Source organism: Hippocampus guttulatus, chromosome 8, assembly GCF_054856545.1.
Source record: "Hippocampus guttulatus isolate MCC_2025c chromosome 8, RoL_Hgut_1.0, whole genome shotgun sequence".
NCBI classification, from domain to species: domain Eukaryota; kingdom Metazoa; phylum Chordata; class Actinopteri; order Syngnathiformes; family Syngnathidae; genus Hippocampus; species Hippocampus guttulatus.
The window spans coordinates 2,380,134-2,399,280 of NC_141268.1; the positions used below are offsets into that span (position 1 = coordinate 2,380,134).

At 45.8% G+C, this 19,147-nt stretch overlaps 1 protein-coding gene across 3 annotated transcripts in view; it reads left to right on the forward strand.

Moving 5' to 3' along the window:
• The window catches only part of setd5 (SET domain containing 5), a 79,615-nt gene that overhangs the window by 36,574 nt on the left and 23,894 nt on the right, over nucleotides 1-19,147 (forward strand). For 2 of the 3 annotated variants that reach the window (XM_086117189.1, XM_086117190.1), the window contains exons 13-21: nucleotides 205-285; nucleotides 404-550; nucleotides 629-988; nucleotides 5,829-6,089; nucleotides 6,235-6,352; nucleotides 6,497-6,723; nucleotides 7,514-7,570; nucleotides 7,697-8,182; nucleotides 8,441-8,533. In XM_086117189.1, the coding sequence (XP_085973315.1) occupies nucleotides 205-285; nucleotides 404-550; nucleotides 629-988; nucleotides 5,829-6,089; nucleotides 6,235-6,352; nucleotides 6,497-6,723; nucleotides 7,514-7,570; nucleotides 7,697-8,182; nucleotides 8,441-8,533 (1,830 nt within the window). The remainder of the gene's footprint in view (nucleotides 1-204; nucleotides 286-403; nucleotides 551-628; nucleotides 989-5,828; nucleotides 6,090-6,234; nucleotides 6,353-6,496; nucleotides 6,724-7,513; nucleotides 7,571-7,696; nucleotides 8,183-8,440; nucleotides 8,534-19,147) is intronic. The other variant, XM_086117191.1, reaches the window with a different exon arrangement.

A 19,147-nucleotide genomic window follows, 5' to 3' on the forward strand; every position in this document is an offset into this window, starting at 1 on the left:
CCCCCCATGCATGTGATTATCATGAAGGTTAAACAGCAACGCAGTTTAGTTGCCCCACAAGCATTACACATTACCAAATGGTAAACTGTCACAGCTGCATATCCTGCCCCCAAACACACTGTTGCTTTGTGATTGGTCCACACTACCTTGCTTTTGTTACCTTGTAAGGTTAATTCCTGATCTGCTATATGTCTGTGATTATAGGGAGCGCTGGATGAAGTGAAGATAGAAGAGGCTGAAGAAGGAGAGGTGGATGAAAACGAAATTGTCATCCCCAATAAAAAAGTATGATATTCATTTGTCTCCATTTAAAAGTTATTCATTTTGATTATTGTTCATGCTGGGGGTTTTTTCATTATAATCATACTGCACTAATTTTGTTCAACTCTGTCTCTGAATTTAGACATTGAACAGTCTGGAAAAGAGGCGGCGAAAGACAGTAGCAGATGTAAAGGAGGATGGTGTAGAAACAGAAGAGGGGACAAAAGCCACCCCCATACCCCTTAACACAGGGATAGGCATTAGCACACGACGTACTACCTATGTCACGGTCAGTATTGGTCTTAAAAAGATCTTAGATTTTCCCTTTTCCAGACCGCAGATTTAATTCCATTTTCATTTTCTATAGGAAGCACCGTCTATTGAAGAAAAGTCCTCATTACCAAATCTGCCTCCCCCAGCTGCCCCCCCTAAACCCGCTCGCTCTTCTAAGCCTCGTCCCAAGAGCCGAATGTCTCGCTACCGCTCCAGCTCATCCCAACGTGCCAGGCGGCAGCGTCAAGCACTCGCCCAGCAAGCTGCTGCTGCAGCAGCAGCTCCTTTAGTTGAGCAGAGTGCTGGTCTTGATGAGGAGGTTTCTCATGGCCCATATGCTTCTGAGCTGGGCCAAGGGGAGAGTGGGCTGGCCACTGGTCAGCTCTTGGATGGAGATGGCCAGGGTCTGAATTGCATCAACAGAGGCAACTTGCGTTACCTCAAGACCAAGAAGGTTAGAGAAGATCAGATTTTTAAGTTATTCAAATCATTCTTCGTGAAGCACAGCATGACATATGATTTGGCCCTGTTGCATGTGTTCAGACAGACTGCTTTTCAAAATGAATGCGATATTTTTATACAAAAATGTACAGCTCAAGCCTAAAGCTGAGATTGGTAGGTATAGTTTCCTGCTACAATATTTTCAACTCACATTGATCATACGTGTGAAAGATCTAATTTCATCCCACGCAGATACTATAGATTTATACAGTAGTTTTACGTCCGCCACCCTAGAGGTTATTTTGTGCAGTCAGCACACGTCATACTTTCATTTAGATCCTAGTCAGAATTTGCCTGTTCATAACAATACATGAAGAGCTAAACATGGACCATGCATTTTGACAATGTTAAAAATTAATTGTTCTCATTTTGATGTCATTTAAAGCAGGGGTCCCCAACCTTTTTTGCCCCACTGACCGGTTTATGTCAGACAATATTTTCAGGGACCGGCATTTAAGGTGTGGCGGAAATAATACAACAAAATAATATGGTATGAGCTGCATGAAAACTGTTGTGTTTTCGGAATGAGAGTCTAATCTGGCCGCAACACTCTGATCGCGATGGTCATGTTTAATGCCTTCAAAATACGATACAACGCAAATTCAAAGTGCATTAAAATGACGACTCACCACAGCCCCGAGCTTGATTTTCTGCATCAAGACGGTCCCATCTCGGGGTAATAGGAGACAATGACACCTCAAGTGTGTGGTTTATGTCCAGTCTACTCCGTAATTTTGTTTTAGTCGCCTTTGCTGCAGAAAACCCCAGCCTCACACAGGTAGGATGTCGGAAATAGCAACAGTGCTATTGTGACGATCTCAGAGTATTCAGCCATAACTTTAATCCAGTTGTCTTGAACGTACTTTTAAGGCCGCCGTCATTTGCGATCTCAAGCAGTTTTTTTTACTCATTTTGCGAGCTCCTGCGTTTTGTTTTTAGCGTAATCGGTCACGTGATGGAGAAGCGTGTCTTGACGTGTGTCAAGCGTGACACAGACGGATGTAACGGAGAATCCGGTAATTTTTCAAAATAAAACATCTGTCGTATTCCGAAATAAATAAAACTGAATTAAGGCAAGTTCTTTCTGTGCGGCCCGGTACCAAATGACCTGCGGACCGGTAACGGTCCGCGGACCGGCAGTTGGGGACCCCTGATTTAAAGAACAGTTTAATTTGAAATTCAGATTACAATAATGATGGTAATGTAGTGGTTAGTTGGAGCTGCCGGCACGGTTACAAAAAAACTTCTCACCTCATTTAGTAGAACTGTTGTGCATCAAACTGATCCGTTTCTAAATTGCTTAACCCAGGGGTGCCCAAACTTTTTGGACTGAAGATCTACTTTTCGATCAACTAACCTCCCGGGATCTACCCTTACCTTCACGCACGCGCGCACACACACACACACACACACACACACACACACCATGATGAGAAACAGCCTGTTAACTATCGTAGCTCACACGTTCCGTTTTAAAGTGCTTCCCTGGGCCCTCCTAGGTTCCTATTCTTTGCCTGTGCCCTCGGTGAATTGTACACGAAGCAAACTCAATGAGAATAATGACGATAAAAGATAGAGCGCAACAGCTCTGATCACAAGCTGCAATTGCAGACTGCTGAGCGCTAACAACTTCCGGTGATGTAATCACACACCACCGTAAATTCAAGATTTACCTGTTTTATTTTATTTTTTAAATATTTTTTTGTGAAAATGAGACTGATAGGATGATTAGGGTGCAGCGTACATTAACACAAAAAGATATATTACTAACATGTACAAAGACACACAAATGGTTGTTTTTTTTTTTCTCCTCGACACTCCTCGGATCTACTTGGGACCTGTCTTGGATCTACCGGTAGATCAGGATCGACGTAATGGGCACCCCTGGCTTAACCCATTTATCTGTGAGAGTCAACGTATTAAAAACAATACTCAGAAGAATGGTGTGCAGTTTGACATCCCTACTGAAACTACACCCCAAAAATATTTTGTGGTGACTGGGATTTTGTTTTGTAGAACATTGTGATAAATTAGTGTGTGTGTGTGTGTGTGTATATATATATGTGATTAGACAGTTGTGGCCAGTCAGTGAATATGAAAGGAGAAAACAAATGTAGTCTTTCAACTTTTGTGAAACTGTATGCCTCGTTATATTTGCCGTCCAGCATTGTGTTGCCCAACCATTATTGAGCAAAGGCTCCTGTTTTACGTTTGAAAAAGGCCAGCGGGGGAGACTTAATCTCTCCAGTGTGTCTTGAGTCATCCCCGGGCCCTACTCCCAGTGAGTCTTGAACACCTTACCGGGGAGGCGTCCAGGAGGCATCCTAACCAGATGCCCGACCCACCTCATTTGTCTCCTCTTGATGCAGAGCCACTCCCAGATGACTGAGCTTCTCACCCTTTTGCTAAGGGGAAACCCAGACACTTTCTGGACTCATTCCAGCCTGATGTGTCTGTGATTTTGTTCTTTCGGTCAGGGCCCACAGCGTATAACCATAGGTGAGGGTTGGGAACGTAGATCAAACGGTCTGTTGAGACCATTTTTCTTCGGCTCAGCTCCTTCCTTCTTCACCAAGATGTTGCAGCATCCACATCAGTGCAGACCCTCCACCAATCCACCTATCGAACTCATGGGAAAGGTTGTTGAACTTCTCCACTCAGGGTATGATCTCATTCCTCGACCTAGAGAGGGCACTCCACCCTTTTCAAACTAAGGATATTAGCCTCTGATTTGTAGGTGCCGATTCTAATCCCAACCACTTCACACTCGGCAATGATCTGCTCCGGCTTGATGAAGCCAAAACAGAACCACAACAACCACATGATGCAGAATGAGAGATGAAATACTGAGATCACCAAAACGGACTCACACTGCTCATATAAATGAAGTCCGTAAAGGTTATGAATGGAATATGTGGCACAGCAGCCTTAGCAGGCTCAAACCACGACTATGAAAGAGTCTGACCTACTCTCAAGAATGTAAACCAAAGGCTGACACCAGTCGTACAGAAATTGAATAGCCCGTGTTCGGGGATCTGGGATCCCATACTCACAGAGCATCCCATACTCACAGAGCATCCCAGACCCAAGAGCATTTAGAAATTCCAGGCAGATGTCATCCACCCATGGGGGCAGAGGAACTCTTAACCACCTCAACCCCAAACTAGAGGATTCCATCTCAGGATCCCCAGGCTTTGCTTCTTCATAGGAAGGCTTGTCGATGAAATATGTCTATATATTTTTTTTTTGGTAAAGTATTCTCCCCACTGACTCACAGAATCCCAAATCTAGGTTAGCAACAAACACCCACATATCATTTTACATATGTTGATGGTGCACTGCTTCCCCGTCCTAAAACGCCAGATGATGGACCAGAATTTCTTCAAAGCTGTCTCGTTGTTCTCCATTGCTTAACCGGACACCCCCACCCCCTCCTTTTTGTCTCAGTGACCACCAGAGGTGCATTTTGATTGGCCTCCCGTACCCATCAGCTGCTAACACAACACCAAATAGTCATCAGTTAACAGCCGCCTGCTCTTCAATGTCCAAGACATGCAATTCCAAGGGGACTTGCACAAACTTTATCATCGAACTGAGGCTGAGGGTGTCCTGGTATCACATTCACATATGGACACCATATTTGAACATGGTATTCATTTTGGAGAATCCATGAAAAGCAGAAGGTTCAAAAGCAAAGCATCCTGAATTTCCACTTGGGAGTGGGGGGTTCTTTCCAATCATGTCCTTCCAGGTCTCACTGTCATTACACATGTGAGCGTTGAAGTCCTCCAGCAGAATGGACTCCCCAGCGGGGGTGCCAGAAGACACCCCCCCCCCCCTCAAAGATGACAAAAAGGGTGGGACTTTGAGCTGCTGGTTGCTGCATAAGTACAAGCAACAAACAGTCAGGACTCGTAGCCCCATCCAAGTCAGAGGAAGGCTACTCTCGCCTATTGGTCTTAACCCTGAGGTACAGGCATCCAGGGGTGCGCTAATAAGTATTGCTTACACCTGCTGAGGGCCTCTCATCAGGGCCACTCCAGAATGGAAAATAGCCCAACCCCTCTCAAGATCACCAAGTCCAAGTGTGTCGAGGCGAGCCCAACCTTATCAAGTATGAACGAATCAGACACGAGCTCAGGCTTGTTCCCTGCCAGAGAGGTGTCGTCTCATTTCCCGAGAGCTGGCTTCCGTAGCTGGGGAGCAGACCGTCAAGGTCCTCGGCTTCTGGTACTTTCCAACCTACAAAGTACAATGTACCTGACTCCCTTAGCATCACCAACAGGTTGGGATTCCATGGAAAGGTGGGAGCTACGGGCCCGGCCATGCCCCTTGGGCGCAGATAACCAGCCACCTTTCGGCCTGGCTCCAGGGGGCCCCGGTGACCTGCCTCCGGGTGAAGGGAAACTTCCAAAGATATTGTTCTCTCTTTGTCTGGTCCCTCACTTTAGTCATAATTGCCCCGGTGTCCCTACTAGGAACCTAAGGCCTCCAGCAAATTAGCTCTTATGATCACTGGGACACACAATCTTAAGTGGGAGACAATGTAAGTGAAATTGGATCATTTTTCACAATATCCCTGATGATCTTTAATGGCATAATTTTTTTTTGCCATAGTACCCTGGTTGGGAATCACTGTTCTGCGTGTGTTCTGTGTATACCTGGTACTAAATGACAGAGGTTGATAATCCATGAATACCTCCCTGCCACTCGTAAATCACATCGAAGTACACTTATATCGTATGGGGTATAGTCATTCATGCGTAATCATTAATATGCGTCTCTTGTTTCAGTACCTGGTGACCGAGTGGTTGAATGAAAAAATTCCTGGAGGGGAGAAGATCCAACAAGAACTGCCTGTTGAGCGGCCACTGCGGATAACCACCGATCCAACGGTGCTGGCCACCACCCTCAACATGTTGCCAGGCCTCTCGCACTCATCTGTTATCTGCACCACACCCCGACACTATGTTCGCTTCGGCTCCCCTTTTAATCCCGAGAGACGCCGGCCCCGTCCACTTCAGATGGATGGCACTTATGGCTGCTTTAAAAAGGTGAATGATTTATTGTACACAGGCTGAGGGGTATTCATTGTTGAAACAGGTTGTAAAAGCCTTAATGCACACACAATGAATATACAATGTACATTTACCATATCAGCATCACTCTAATGACAATGCTTCCTGTATCTTACTGTAGAGATGGATAAAGCAGGTGGAGGATGAGAGCTGTTCGGCCATTGTGGCGGATGGCACGGAGTCCACCTCCTCCCAACAAAGCACCAGCAGTAGATCCACCCCCAATCCCTTGTCCAGTGGTATACAATTAATATTCCTCAATTTTGAATTCCTCACACAATATGACAATTGTTTATTTTCGAATGATTTGTGCGAGACTGAATTATCTACTCACAATTTTACCTGTCCTGTGTTTTTTACCTTTCCTGTGTTTTTTTCAATAGAATTGAATGCACCTTTCAAGAAGCGCCATGCCAAGTATATGACAGAGACATTGCCGACTGCCTCTGACCACCTCCTTCGTCCACTGTCACCCATCACGCCACCTCTTCCTGAGGACCCGCTGCTTCCACTTCTTCACAATCCCTGTAGCTCTTTATCGAATGGCCTTGCATATTCACCAATGCCCTCGCTGCCAGTCAGCCGTTGCAACACACCACTACAATTTGAAGTAAGAGGACACACATCAACATAAGCCCCCCGACCCATGTTCCCACTAAGCTTAGAATGTGCGCAATTACGCACTGCTCTAACCCTTTCAGCCCACAGCAAATATGCAGCGTATTAAAAAAAAAAGTCCGCCATGAGTGGGATTTACATTTTGTGTTTTCAAAATTTTCTTTTTTAAAGAAATTGACAAGTTTATTTGGTACATGTAGTTCACGAAGTGGGAAAGAAATATGCCACCAAAAAAAAAAAACTACAAGGCCAACACCCGTTGGGTAATCATTGTGTGACGGAACAGCTCCATCAATAATGACTGGGTAACACAAGTCGACGGTGATGCTGATGCGCACCATGCACACACATTACATTTCTTTGTTCCTTACATTTCATATCTTCCAAAAGTGGTTAGAAAGCAGATTGGCAGCCGGGACGTTTAGCACAGCGGTTAGTGCTCAACGGTCCTAAGTCGGCGTCCTGGGTTTGATCCATGAGTTGAATGGTCACAGCAAGAGTAAAACCGCCACTAGTTACACATCTTCCGCTAACAGTGGAATGAAAGCCAAATAAATGTCAAACAAATATTTACACGACACGAGGTTTCTGTCACGTTGAGCAGTGAGCACAAAGAGAGATGCACAGACGTAATCAACATTTGGTTCGATTTACATAACTAAATTATCAGAGACCTTACTCTGCTGTACTTCGCATTGTACGGGAAGGGTAGTTTATATCAGATTAATATTTGGGTTGTGTGTTTGACACTGGCAAGTTTCTAACACACCGTGTGCTTCTAGAATATATCATCCCCCGAGGCATCGCCTGTTCACCGACCGGAGTCCATTTCTCCTGAGGTATTTCCATTTGTCCGAGTCTCATTTTTGAAATTAGTGTACAAAACAACACAATTTTACTTGTTTTTTTGGTATGTTTTCAACGCTATCCCCCTTTTCTTGCCTGTCCTACTCCTTCACCATCAGCCATATCTTCAGCCAGACTTCGACATCCCTCGGACCCAGTTCCCAGATCTTTCCCTATCCTCAAGCTTAGAGAGCCCCATGGCTGTAGCCTCGGATGACTTTCCCATTCCTGGAGCCTCTTTAGGCGGTGATTGCCAAGACACTTCATCTGTTGGGATCAGTTCCTTAAAGCCAGTGTCAAGTTCAACCTCAGACCGAACCCTCCAAACTAGGGAACAGGCCTTCAGGACAGAGTTCAACCTCATATACACTTGCTCACCACTCAATGCAAACTTGGGAAATACTGTGGCCACTGACCGACGCCTCTCTCTATCGGAAGGAGGTTTCTCCCCTGCGGAGTCTTTACATAATTCTTTGAGTGGCCAGGGGCTGTTTGGGGACGTAGGGCCTGACTGTATGTCGCTATACAGTGATCTTCATTATGGTGGCGGCTACCCAGAAAGTAGCACATCTCCTCACACCAACAACCCACCACAAAAAAAGAAGGCAAGTACACAACATTCTTCCAGTTGATGCATTTTGCTTCAGTTTTCAAGGCAAATAGCATTTTTTAAGGTGGTTGAACCCATAAACAATAGGCTTTATAAAAATGATTTGTGCATCTATATAAAACTATGAAAGACACTGTAGCTTTTTCCCTTCCTCCCGCTCACGTGACTCTTCTTCTCCTTCAATATCTCCTTATCCCTCACTGCTCTTTGATACTTTTTGCCAAGTCTTTCTTCCACTTTTCTTCCAAGGCAGAGGGCCAACCAGCATACCATTAGTCTGCTGACAGGGAAGCCAGCTTACCAGGCTATAGCTGTAAGAAGTGAATACAAGACAATACAAAATATGGTGAATATTCTCCCTACAACTACATCTGTAGAATTGTGCATGTAATTTTTATATATTTTTTTATCCATCTGCATAAAGCACCCACCCATGTCCAAACAACATGACCTTTGTCAAAACATTGAAGTTCTGACTCTAAAGCTGTTTATTTTAGCTGAGACAAAAGATGACCCAAACACTTTCAGAGCTCTCGGAGCACCATTTTTCCACTGATAAGATTTGATAAGGTCACACGTCAGATCAGGACATTTCCTTGACAGGAGTATGGCGGATCTGGTCATCTTTCATCAGCCAGTCATCTTCCGGCTTAAAGGGATTATTGTCCATTGCCAACGCTGGTATTACAGAAGAGGTCCAACTTCTATTTTCTTGTGACACAAACAGCGGCACAAGATAAAGTCCAATCAAAGATAAAATAACAGTGACTTTGTGCCTGTACCCATTTACTATATTGTGCCCAAACATCCAATGGAGCTTCAGTCAAATTGTAAAACATGGGCCAGGCACAAGGGAGTGTCAGCATTTCAGGGAGCAACAGATCCAAGGCCAAAAAACGGATTCCCATGGATCCTTAAAAAGTCTTAAAAGGCATTAAAACCATAAACCTAAAAACAAGGCCTTAATTGCCAGTAAAATGGCGAATATGACCTTTACAAAATTGTTAGTCGAAAATAACTAGGACTCTTCTGATTGTCAATAGTCTCAAATCTCAAAATAAATTAGCATTCCTCAAAAAATAATAATTTACTGGGAACAATTAGCACAGCTGAACCAACAAACCAGTGAAGTGGTTTTAGGCGGGATTCTTCAGAGCAGATGCACGTCACGTACAGACTGCAGCAACTTCGGACAACATGGACATTCGGAACAGTGGAAAGTTGATTTGAAATTTAATTTCAAATGGCATTAAAAGGTATTGAACTTAATTGAAGTTGTAGGAACTCTGCAAATGTTTTTCTGTGTTGTACTTGTTACAACTTTGAAAAAATATTGCTCAGTGAGGATGGCACACTCATCTATGAGAATTCTTGCTATAGATTTGAGTTTTCCGCGAAGCAACTGCAAAGGTGAGGCGTTATAATTTTGGAATTTTAATTGGAGTTAGTTTTTCAACTTGTTTTGAGTTTCGTTTTTTTATGTTTTCAAGGCGACTTTGTATGTTTTTTAGTTTCAGGATTAGTTGTTTTTTTTAAAGTGTTTTACTTGTGTGCAACATGGGAAAAAAACCACCATGTATTGTGTCGTAAAAATTGAACCAAAATATTATTTTAAAACCTTTTGCTAATATAGGTTACAGTTTTACAGTCCATAAACTTCTAATTACAATAAATGCCGTGCATATGACCGCTTCTAAAATTAAATGCATGCAACCAAATCAAATGAAAGACCTCCCTTTTTTTAATCAGGGTGATTTACAGTATATTCTGGCCAAGTTGCCAACTTATTAATTTGTGGCTTGAATTCCTGTGAAGACATATTAAACCCTTGTTGGACATTTAAAAAGTATATCAGAATCATAATCATCTTTATCAGAATCAGATCAGAATCAGAATCAGAATCATCAGAATCAGAATCATCTTTATTGGCCAAGTATGTAGAACACACAAGGAATTTGTCTCCGGTATAACACGCTGCATTAGTATCATCGTAAACAACAAATCATTGAACCATTTTAGAGTAACCAGTAGCAGTATTTGTAGTACAAGAAGAGTGACTACGTCAGTGACTGTTTAAGGAGTTAATGGCTAGAGGGAAGAAGCTGTTTAAGTGTCTACTGGATTTGGTGCGCATGGATCTGTAGGGTCTGCCTGAGGGGAGTAGCTGGAAAAGGTGGTGGGCAGGGTGCGGGGGATCCAGGAGGATTTTCCGTGCCCTTGTCTTGATTCTTGCAGTGTGCAAGTCCTCAAGAGTGGGTAGGGCGGTGCCAACGATTTTTTCCGCCGTCCTAACTGTCCGTTGAAGTCGGATTTTGTCCTTTTTTGTGGCGGCCCCAAACCAAACCGTGATGGAAGAACACAGGATTGATTCGATGACTGCCGTGTAGAACTGTCGTAGCACCTCCTGTGGCAGGCCATGCTTCCTCAGCAGCCTCAGGAAGTACATCCTCTGCCGGGCCCTTTTCAGGATGGAGATGGTGTTGACTTCCCACTTCATGTCCTGGGAGACTGTGATTCCCAGGAACTTGAAGGTCTCGACGGTTGACACAGGGCAGTTGGATAGTGTGAGGGGCAACTGTGGAGAAGAATGTTTCCTGAAGTCCACGATCATCTCTACAGTCTTGAGCGTGTTCAGCCCGAGGTTGTGTCGGCTGCACCAGAGCTCCAGCTGCTCCACTTGTTGGCGGTACGCAGACTCGTCGCCGTCTTTGATGAGACCGATGACCGTGGTGTCGTCTGCGAACTTTATGAGTTTGACAGCTGGATCTGTTGAGGTGCAATCGTTTGTGTAGAGAGAGAAGAGCAGTGGAGAGAGGACACATCCCTGTGGGGCTCCAGTGCTGGTGGTGCGTATTGATGATGTTGTTGCTCCCAGTCTCACCTGTTGTGTCCGTCCCGTCAGGAAGCTGAGGATGCACTGGCAGATCGTAGGTGACGCACCGAGGTGGAGAAGTTTTGGGGTGAGCAGTTCCGGGATGATGGTGTTGAACGCAGAGCTGAAATCCACAAACAGAATCCTTGCATAGGTCCCTGTGCTGTCGAGGTGCTCGAGGATGTAGTGCAGACCTATGTTGACTGCGTCTTCCACAGACCTGTTTGCCCGGTAGGCAAACTGGAGAGGGTCCAGCAGGGGTCCGGTGACGTTCTTTAGGTGGTTCAGCACAAGGCGTTCAAAGGACTTCATGACCACAGACGTCAGGGCGACAGGCCTATAGTCGTTCAGTTCCGATGTTGCCGATTTCTTGGGAACTGGGATGATGGTAGACTGTTTGAAGCAGGATGGGACCTCACACAGCTCCAGAGATCTGTTGAAGATTTGTGTGAAGACCGGAGCCAGCTGGTCAGCGCAGACTTTCAGGCAGGAGGGGGACACTTTGTCGGGCCCCGCAGCTTTCTTGATCTTCTGCTGCTTGAAGAGCCGTCTCACGTCCTGTTCGTGGATCTGTAGTGGAGAAAAAGAGGGTGGAGGGGTAGATAGAGTAGTTTCTGGTAGAGGTGGGTGTGTGTGGGAAATGGGGGTGTCCTTTTCAAATCGGCAGAAAAACATGTTTAGTTCATTAGCAAGACCCTTATTGTTCACTGTTTGGGGGGATGGCATTCTAAAGTTAGTGATTGCTTTCAGGCCATTCCATACAGATGCAGAGTCGTTAGCAGAGAACTGTTTTTTTTCAGCCTCTCTGCATAGCTTCTCTTCGCGAAGTTAATTTCATTTGTCAATTGGTTTCAGGCGTGTTTGTACAGGGCCCGATCTCCAAATGTGGCCTCTTTCTCTTTCCTGAGTTGCCTGAGTTTGGGAGTAAACCATAGCTAGTTATTGTTGAAGGAGTGGAAGGACTTCGTTGGTACACACATGTCCTCACAGAAACTGATGTATGATGTTACAGTGTCTGTGTATTCATCCAGTGTGCCCGTTGAAGTTTCAAAGACGCCCCAATCAGTGCAGTCTAAGCATTCTTGTAGAGCTAGCTTTGCTTCATCTGTCCATTTTTTCACAGTCTTAACAACCGGTTTAACACATTTGAGTTTCTGTCTGTATGTAGGTATTAAGTGGATTAAATTGTGGTCAGAAAGACCCAATACTGCACGGGCGATCGATCGGTATGAATTTTTGATTGTTGTATAGCAGTGGACTAGAATGTTGCCTTCTCTGGTGAAACAGTCGATGTGCTGCTTATATCTGGGAAGTTCACGGTTAAGATGTGCTCTATTAAAATCGCCCAAAATGATCAGGAGTGACTGGGTATTTTAGTTCGAGTTTGTTTACTTGTTCAGCTAGCGTTTGTATCGTCGTGTTAGCGTTAGCTTGTGGCGCAATGTAAACACCGACTTGTAAAAAGGAGGTGAACTCACGCGGCGAGTAGAATGGCTTGCCGTTTGAAGGTCCGGGCTGCAGTGTGGGTCGAGCTTCGTGACATCAGTGCACCATTCTTCGTTGATATAGAAGCAAATCCCACCACCTTTCGATTTCCCTGATAGCTCGTGTCGCGGTCGGCTCGGAGAAGGCGGAAGCCGGGTAGATGTTGCGCGGAATCCGGGTGGCGGTCACTGAGCCAGGTTTCAGTGAAGCAGAGCGCAGCAGAACGTGCAAAGGTTTTGTTGGTCTTTGTGAGGAGAAGTTCAGCCGCTCCGCTCGCGATTAGGTCCGAAAAACCTTGTGGATTTTCGTGTGCTGGTGAAAAAAGACAGAGCGTAGACTCCCCAATGCTAAGCAACTTTTCCCTCGTGTAAGTAAGCCGCTCAGGGTCGCCAAAAACGAACGAAAATGACAAAAACAGGGATAATACTATGGAGCGTGTAACCGAGGCTGCCATACCTGTCGGCGCCTGATGATGTAACGTATATATATATTTTTATATACTGTCTATATTTTTATCATGTACCAAACCAAAAAGGAAAGCATTTTTTACTGTGTGTTGTGTTTCAGGCTGAATTTAATGACAAAAATTGGGCATTCAAGCCAAGACCACATGCAAACTTGTCTCCTAAGAGTGCCATCATCTGGTGGCACTTTTTTACCAGACGACTGTTTGATTTTCTCTTCTTCGGGCTAACAGCCGTGCACACACGTTGAAATAAGTACTTATTTAAAATCCACCCCAAAAGCCTCATGTAATAAATTGTCAAAGATGAAAACGAAGACTTTTTGGTAATGATTTAGATTGACTTTTTTTATAAACATAGAGTTTTTGTTTGTTCCAGAGCCTTTTTTTTAATTTGAGTTTTAGTTACCGGTATTTCGTTCATTTTAATGAACTATAATGACCTTGGTTAGGGGTTCCTATCTGAAAGTTGAATGTCAAGTATGTCCATCCATCCATCCATCTTCTACCGCTTATCCGGGGCCGGGTCGCGGGGGCAGCAGCTTGAGCAGCGAAGCCCAGACTTCCCTCTCTTTAACTGCTTCTTCCAGCTCTCCCCGGGGGATCCCGAGGCGTTCCCAGGCCAGCTGGGTGACATAGTCTCTCCAGCGTGTCCTGGGTCGTCCTCGGGGTCTCCTCCCGGCGGGACATGCCCGGAACACCTCACCAGGGAGGCGTTCAGGAGGTATCCGAATCAGATGCCCAAGCCACCTCATCTGGCTCCTCTCGATGTGGAGGAGAAGCGGCTCGACTCTGAGCCCCTCCCGGATGACCGAGCTTCTCACCTTATCTCTAAGGGAGAGCCCGGACATCCTGTGGAGAAAGCTCATTTCGGCCGGTTGTATCCGGAATCTCGTTCTTTCGGTCACGACCCATAGCTCGTGACCATAGATGAGGGTTGGAACGTAGATCGACCGAAATTGAGAGCTTCGCCCTTTGGCTTCTTTACCACGACAGACCGATACAAAGTCCGTATCACAGCAGACGCTGCACCGATCCGCCTGTCGATCTCTCGCTCCTTCCTGCCCTCACTCGTGAACAAGACCCCAAGATACTTAAACTCCTCCACTTGGGGCAAGATCTTCTCCCCCACCCGGAGAGGGCACTCCACCCTTTTCCGAATGAGGACCATTGTTTCAGATTTGGAGGTGCTGATTTTCATCCCAACCGCTTCACACTCTGCTGCGAAGCGCTCCAGTGAGAGTTGGAGAGCCCTGCTTGAAGGAGCCAACAGTCCCACATCATCTGCAAAAAGCAGAGATGCAATACTGAGGCCACCAAAATGCACCCCCTCAACGCTTCGGCTGCGCTTAGAAATTCTGTCCATAAAGGTTATGAACAGAACGACAGCGACAAAGGGCAGACAAAGAGCTGGTCCACTGTTCCACGGCCTGGACGAAAACCACACTGCTCCTCCTCAATCTGAGGCTTGACTTCCTGACGGACCCTCCTCTCCAGCACCCCTGAATAGACCTTACCAGGGAGGCTGAGGAGTGTGATCCTTCTGTTGTTGAAACACACACTACGGTCCCCCTTTTTAAAAGTAGGGACCACCACCCCGGTCTGCCAATCTAGAGTCCCCAGACTCTGCTTCCTCCAAGGAAGGCGTGCTGGTGGAGTTGAGGAGGTCTTCGAAGCACTCCGCCCACCGGCTCACAACATCCCGAGTCGAGGTCAACAGCGCCCCATCCCCACTGTACACAGTGTTCGTGGTGCACTGTTTCCCCCTCCTGAGACGTCGGATGGTGGACCAGAATTTCCTCGAAGCCGTCCGGAAGTCGGCTTCCATGGCCTCGCCGAACTCCTCCCACACCCGAGTCTTTGCCTCGGCGACCACCGAAGCTGCATTCCGCTTGGCCAGTCGATACCCGTCAGCTGCCTCTGGGGTCCCACAGGCCATAAAGGCCCGATAGGACCCCTTCTTCAGCTTGACGGCATCCCTTACTGCTGGTGTCCACCAGCGAGTACGGGGGTTGCCGCCATGACAGGCACCAACCACCTTACGGCCACAACTCAGATTGGCCGCCTCAACAATAGAGGCACGGAACATGGTCCACTTGGACTCAATGTCCCCCACCTCCCCCCGGAACATGGGAAAAGCTCTGTCGGAGGTGGGAGTTGAAACTCCTTCTGACAGGGGATTCCGCCAGACGCTCCCAACAAACCCTCACAATACGTTTGGGTTTGCCAGGTCGGACCGGCATCTTCCCCCACCATCGGCGCCTACTCACCACCAGGTGGTGATCAGTTGACAGCTCTGCCCCTCTCTTCACCCAAGTGTCCAAAACATGCGGCCGCAAATCCGATGATACAACCACAAAGTCAATCATCGAACTGCGGCCCAGGGTGTCCTGGTGCCAAGTGCACATATGGGCACCCTTATGTTTGAACAAGGTGTTCGTTATGGACAATCCGTGATGAGCACAGAAGTCCAATAACGAAACACCACTCGAGTTCTGATCGGGGGGGGCCGTTCCTCCCAATCACGCCCTTCCAGGTCTCACTGTCATTGCCCACGTGAGCATTGAAGTCCCCTAGCAGAACAAGGGAGTCCCCAGCAGGAGTCCTCTCCAGCACACCCTCCAAGGACTCCAAAAAGGGTGGGTACGCTAAGCTGCTGTTTGGTGCATATGCACAAACAACAGTCAGGACCCGTCCCCCCACCCGAAGGCGGAGGGAGGCAACCCTCTCGTCTACCGGTGTGAACCCCAATGTACAGGCACTGATCCGGGGGGCAATGAGTATGCCCACACCTGCTCTGCGCCTCTCACCGTGGGCAACTCCAGAGTGGAATAGATTCCAACGCCTCTTGAGAGAACTGGTACCAGAACCCAGCCTGTGTGTGGAGGTAAGTCTGACTATATCGAGTCGGAACTTTTCTACCTCGCACACCAACTCGGCCTCCTTCCCTGCAAGAGTGGTGACATTCCATGTCCCTAGAGCTAGCTTCTGCAGCCGAGGATCGGACTTCCAGGGTCCCCGCCTTTGGCTGCCGCCCAGCTCACACTGCACCCGACCCCTTTGGCCCCTCACATGGGTGGTGAGCCCAAGAGAAGGGGGACCCAAGTTGCCTCTTCGGGGTGAGCTCGGCCGGGCCCCATGGGTGCAGGCCCAGCCACCAGGCGCTCGCCAATGAGCCCCACCCCCAGACCTGGCTCCAGAGGGGGGCGCCGGTGACCCACGTCCGGGCAAGGGAAACTGGGTTCCATTTATTTTGTTCGTCATAAGGGGTTTTTGTGAGCCGTGCTTTGTCTGCTCCCTCACCTAGGACCTGTTTGCCATGGGTGACCCTGCCAGGGGCATAAAACCCCAGCCAGGCAACTTAGCTCCTAGGATCATTGGGACACACAAACCCCTCCACCACGATACGGTGACGGCTCACGGAGGGGATGTCAAGTATGTGATAAGCGCATTTTCATACTGTATTAGTGCATGCCGTCTTATAAATAAAACAGTAGTACAGTACGATCAACAGTCGCCATCTTCAGCACACTGTTACATGCACTGGTAGTGACTGTTTGGCTTGTACTGTAGTACTCCTGTACTGCAAAACAGAGTTTTTGCGGCCCTTCGGTAGAACTGCAATATCATTTGGGATGACTGTATTTGAAAGTATATTGATGATTTATTTTTGGAAAAGGATACTTGGGAAATGATACCGTGGTTTTACGAAAAAGTTTCAATAACTGTTCATACTATGTCAATGGTAGTGAGTTCTTCCCTTCTTTTTTTAAGGGGACTGATAAGCAGCGCATAATAGGCTGCTTGCAGAGTTGAGTGAACAAGAACTGTCTTTGAAGTTAAAGGCAGAGAATTACATCCCCCCCCCTGCTCCTTGACTAGTAACTATGCATGGAGGAGAAGGAGGGAAGTTAGACGAAAGAGACAGTTAGACACATGCTTTTGCATTCCTCTTTTTAAAAAAAAATGCATTTGTAGGTCCCAGCATGTCCTCAAGGACAATGTGAGTAGCCCCAGGGTCTGTCCTAAAAATAGCTCAGCAGTGATGTGACACTGTGACTTGCTTAGAATTAAAGCACAAGGATGACAATTGTTTTATTTTCACTTAACATGTTATATATTTCTTAATTTATCAAATATTCTATATTTTGTTTCGAAATAAACGAGATTGTGTTCAATGGGGGGGAAATAGTTTTTATTTACCCAAATACTTAAAAAAAAAAAAGAAGACATTTTAGAGCTATAATTTTAACAGTGGTGGGCATGTCAATCCTTTAGCTAGCATTCCGTCCAAGGGGTCGAGAACATACCAACCAATACTCTGCGTATTGGTATTGACATTCTCCCGGACTGTTTTTATTTCACCAGTCCCCATGCTGGGTATGTTTGGTGTTTTTACTTTATTTTTTTCTCTATTTGGTGTGTCTGCTTGTGCTGCGCCTGCAATGTGACATAGAAAGAAGGTTCTCGACGCCGATTGGCTGTTGCTGACAAGGGACAAACTGGGCCCACGTGGGTCATCCTGAAACGCAGACGGAATGCTGACTAGTGGGGATTGATTTGCCCTCGACTGAAATTTGATACCAAGATACCACAATATTTTTTCCCACAATCTAATATCTGCACAAGCCTATGCTCAAGCGCATTAAGTCAAGTCAGATTCAACCACAGTTAGGGATGTTGTACCACTTTTTTTCAGACTCATACCTTAAAATAACAGATCCTTTGGATTTACTTAATTCAAACATGTACGTGCACGACATGCACATGATTAAAATGTTGTACACCTACCGTATTTTCACGACCATTCGGCGCACCATATTGTTGGGCGCAGTCTCAGTAACGGGTGCTATTTCTGTATTTGACACATACACAAAACACACTGTATTATTGGGTGCAGCCAGGCATGGTAAAACATACGCCAGCTGAAACATACGGCATGCATGCATGCACGCTAAAAACACGTTAGCTTGGAGCATACGGTAGCATGCATGCGCGCTAAAACATCCCAGGTATGTTAGCTTAAAGCATACGGTAGCAGCTAAGACATACGGACACACGCTAAAAACACGTTTTTAAAAAGGCAACGGAAGCAAAACTGAGTTCGGTTGTACTTTATTTAGCCATTTTACAATGTACTCACGCAACTGGTACCTGCTAGGGGCGTGCCTTTAGCGTCCTCTTACACGCCCACCCTTCACTCATTGGCGGACTTACGCATGCCTGTCATCTCTCACGTCCGCCTTTTCTCTGTATAAACAGCGTGTCGGCCAGAGGTGCTCTCAGTCGGGCTTTGGAACTCGGCGCATACACTAGATGCATTATAAGGCGTCCTGTCCATTTTGGAGAAAATTTAAGACTTTTAATGGCACCTTATTGTCGTGAAAATATGGTACTTGATGTACAGTAAGTGTCCCCCCCCCCCCCCAAATTAAACAAATATGTTGTAATTTAACACATTTTAATCATGTGCTGACAAAAATCAAGTACTTTTTTTTTTTTTTAAACAAAGTACTGTTATGCATACTCAAATCTTGAGTACTCACCGATACAGATGCAAAGTAACCGAAACAGTCGTACTTTTGACACATGAAATTTCAATTAAAATAATGCCGGATAATTTTAAAGAAAGAACTTTCATTTATTCCTGACAAAGAGCAGAGCAGTCACTCTACAATCGAGAATTTAAAAAATAAGAACTACATAAAGGATTCATATGTAATAAAAGTGCTAAATAAAACTGACAAACACATGAGTTTTAATCTTCGTTTAAAATAAATTAATGCAGGTCCAACTGTTAACTGTTAATCATGACACCTTTGAAGTTGGAAAATGGGGATCTGTGATATGACTGAAATTGTTATTTTATATTGGCTGGAGGTGTCAATCGATCAATTAATTGTCAACTAATCAATTACAGTATAATGTTAATTGACAACTGTTTTAGCAATTGAGGAATCGCTTGAATCCTCTGATTTCAGCCAGTAATTATTCTCTGGCTTCTGGATTTCTTAATGAATGCAGACTGATTGTCTTTTCTATGTAATAGAGAAGTTGTATATCAGGGGTGCCCAAACTTTTTTGACCAAAGATCTACTTTTCGATCAACTAACCTCCCGGGATCTCCCCTTACTGGCACG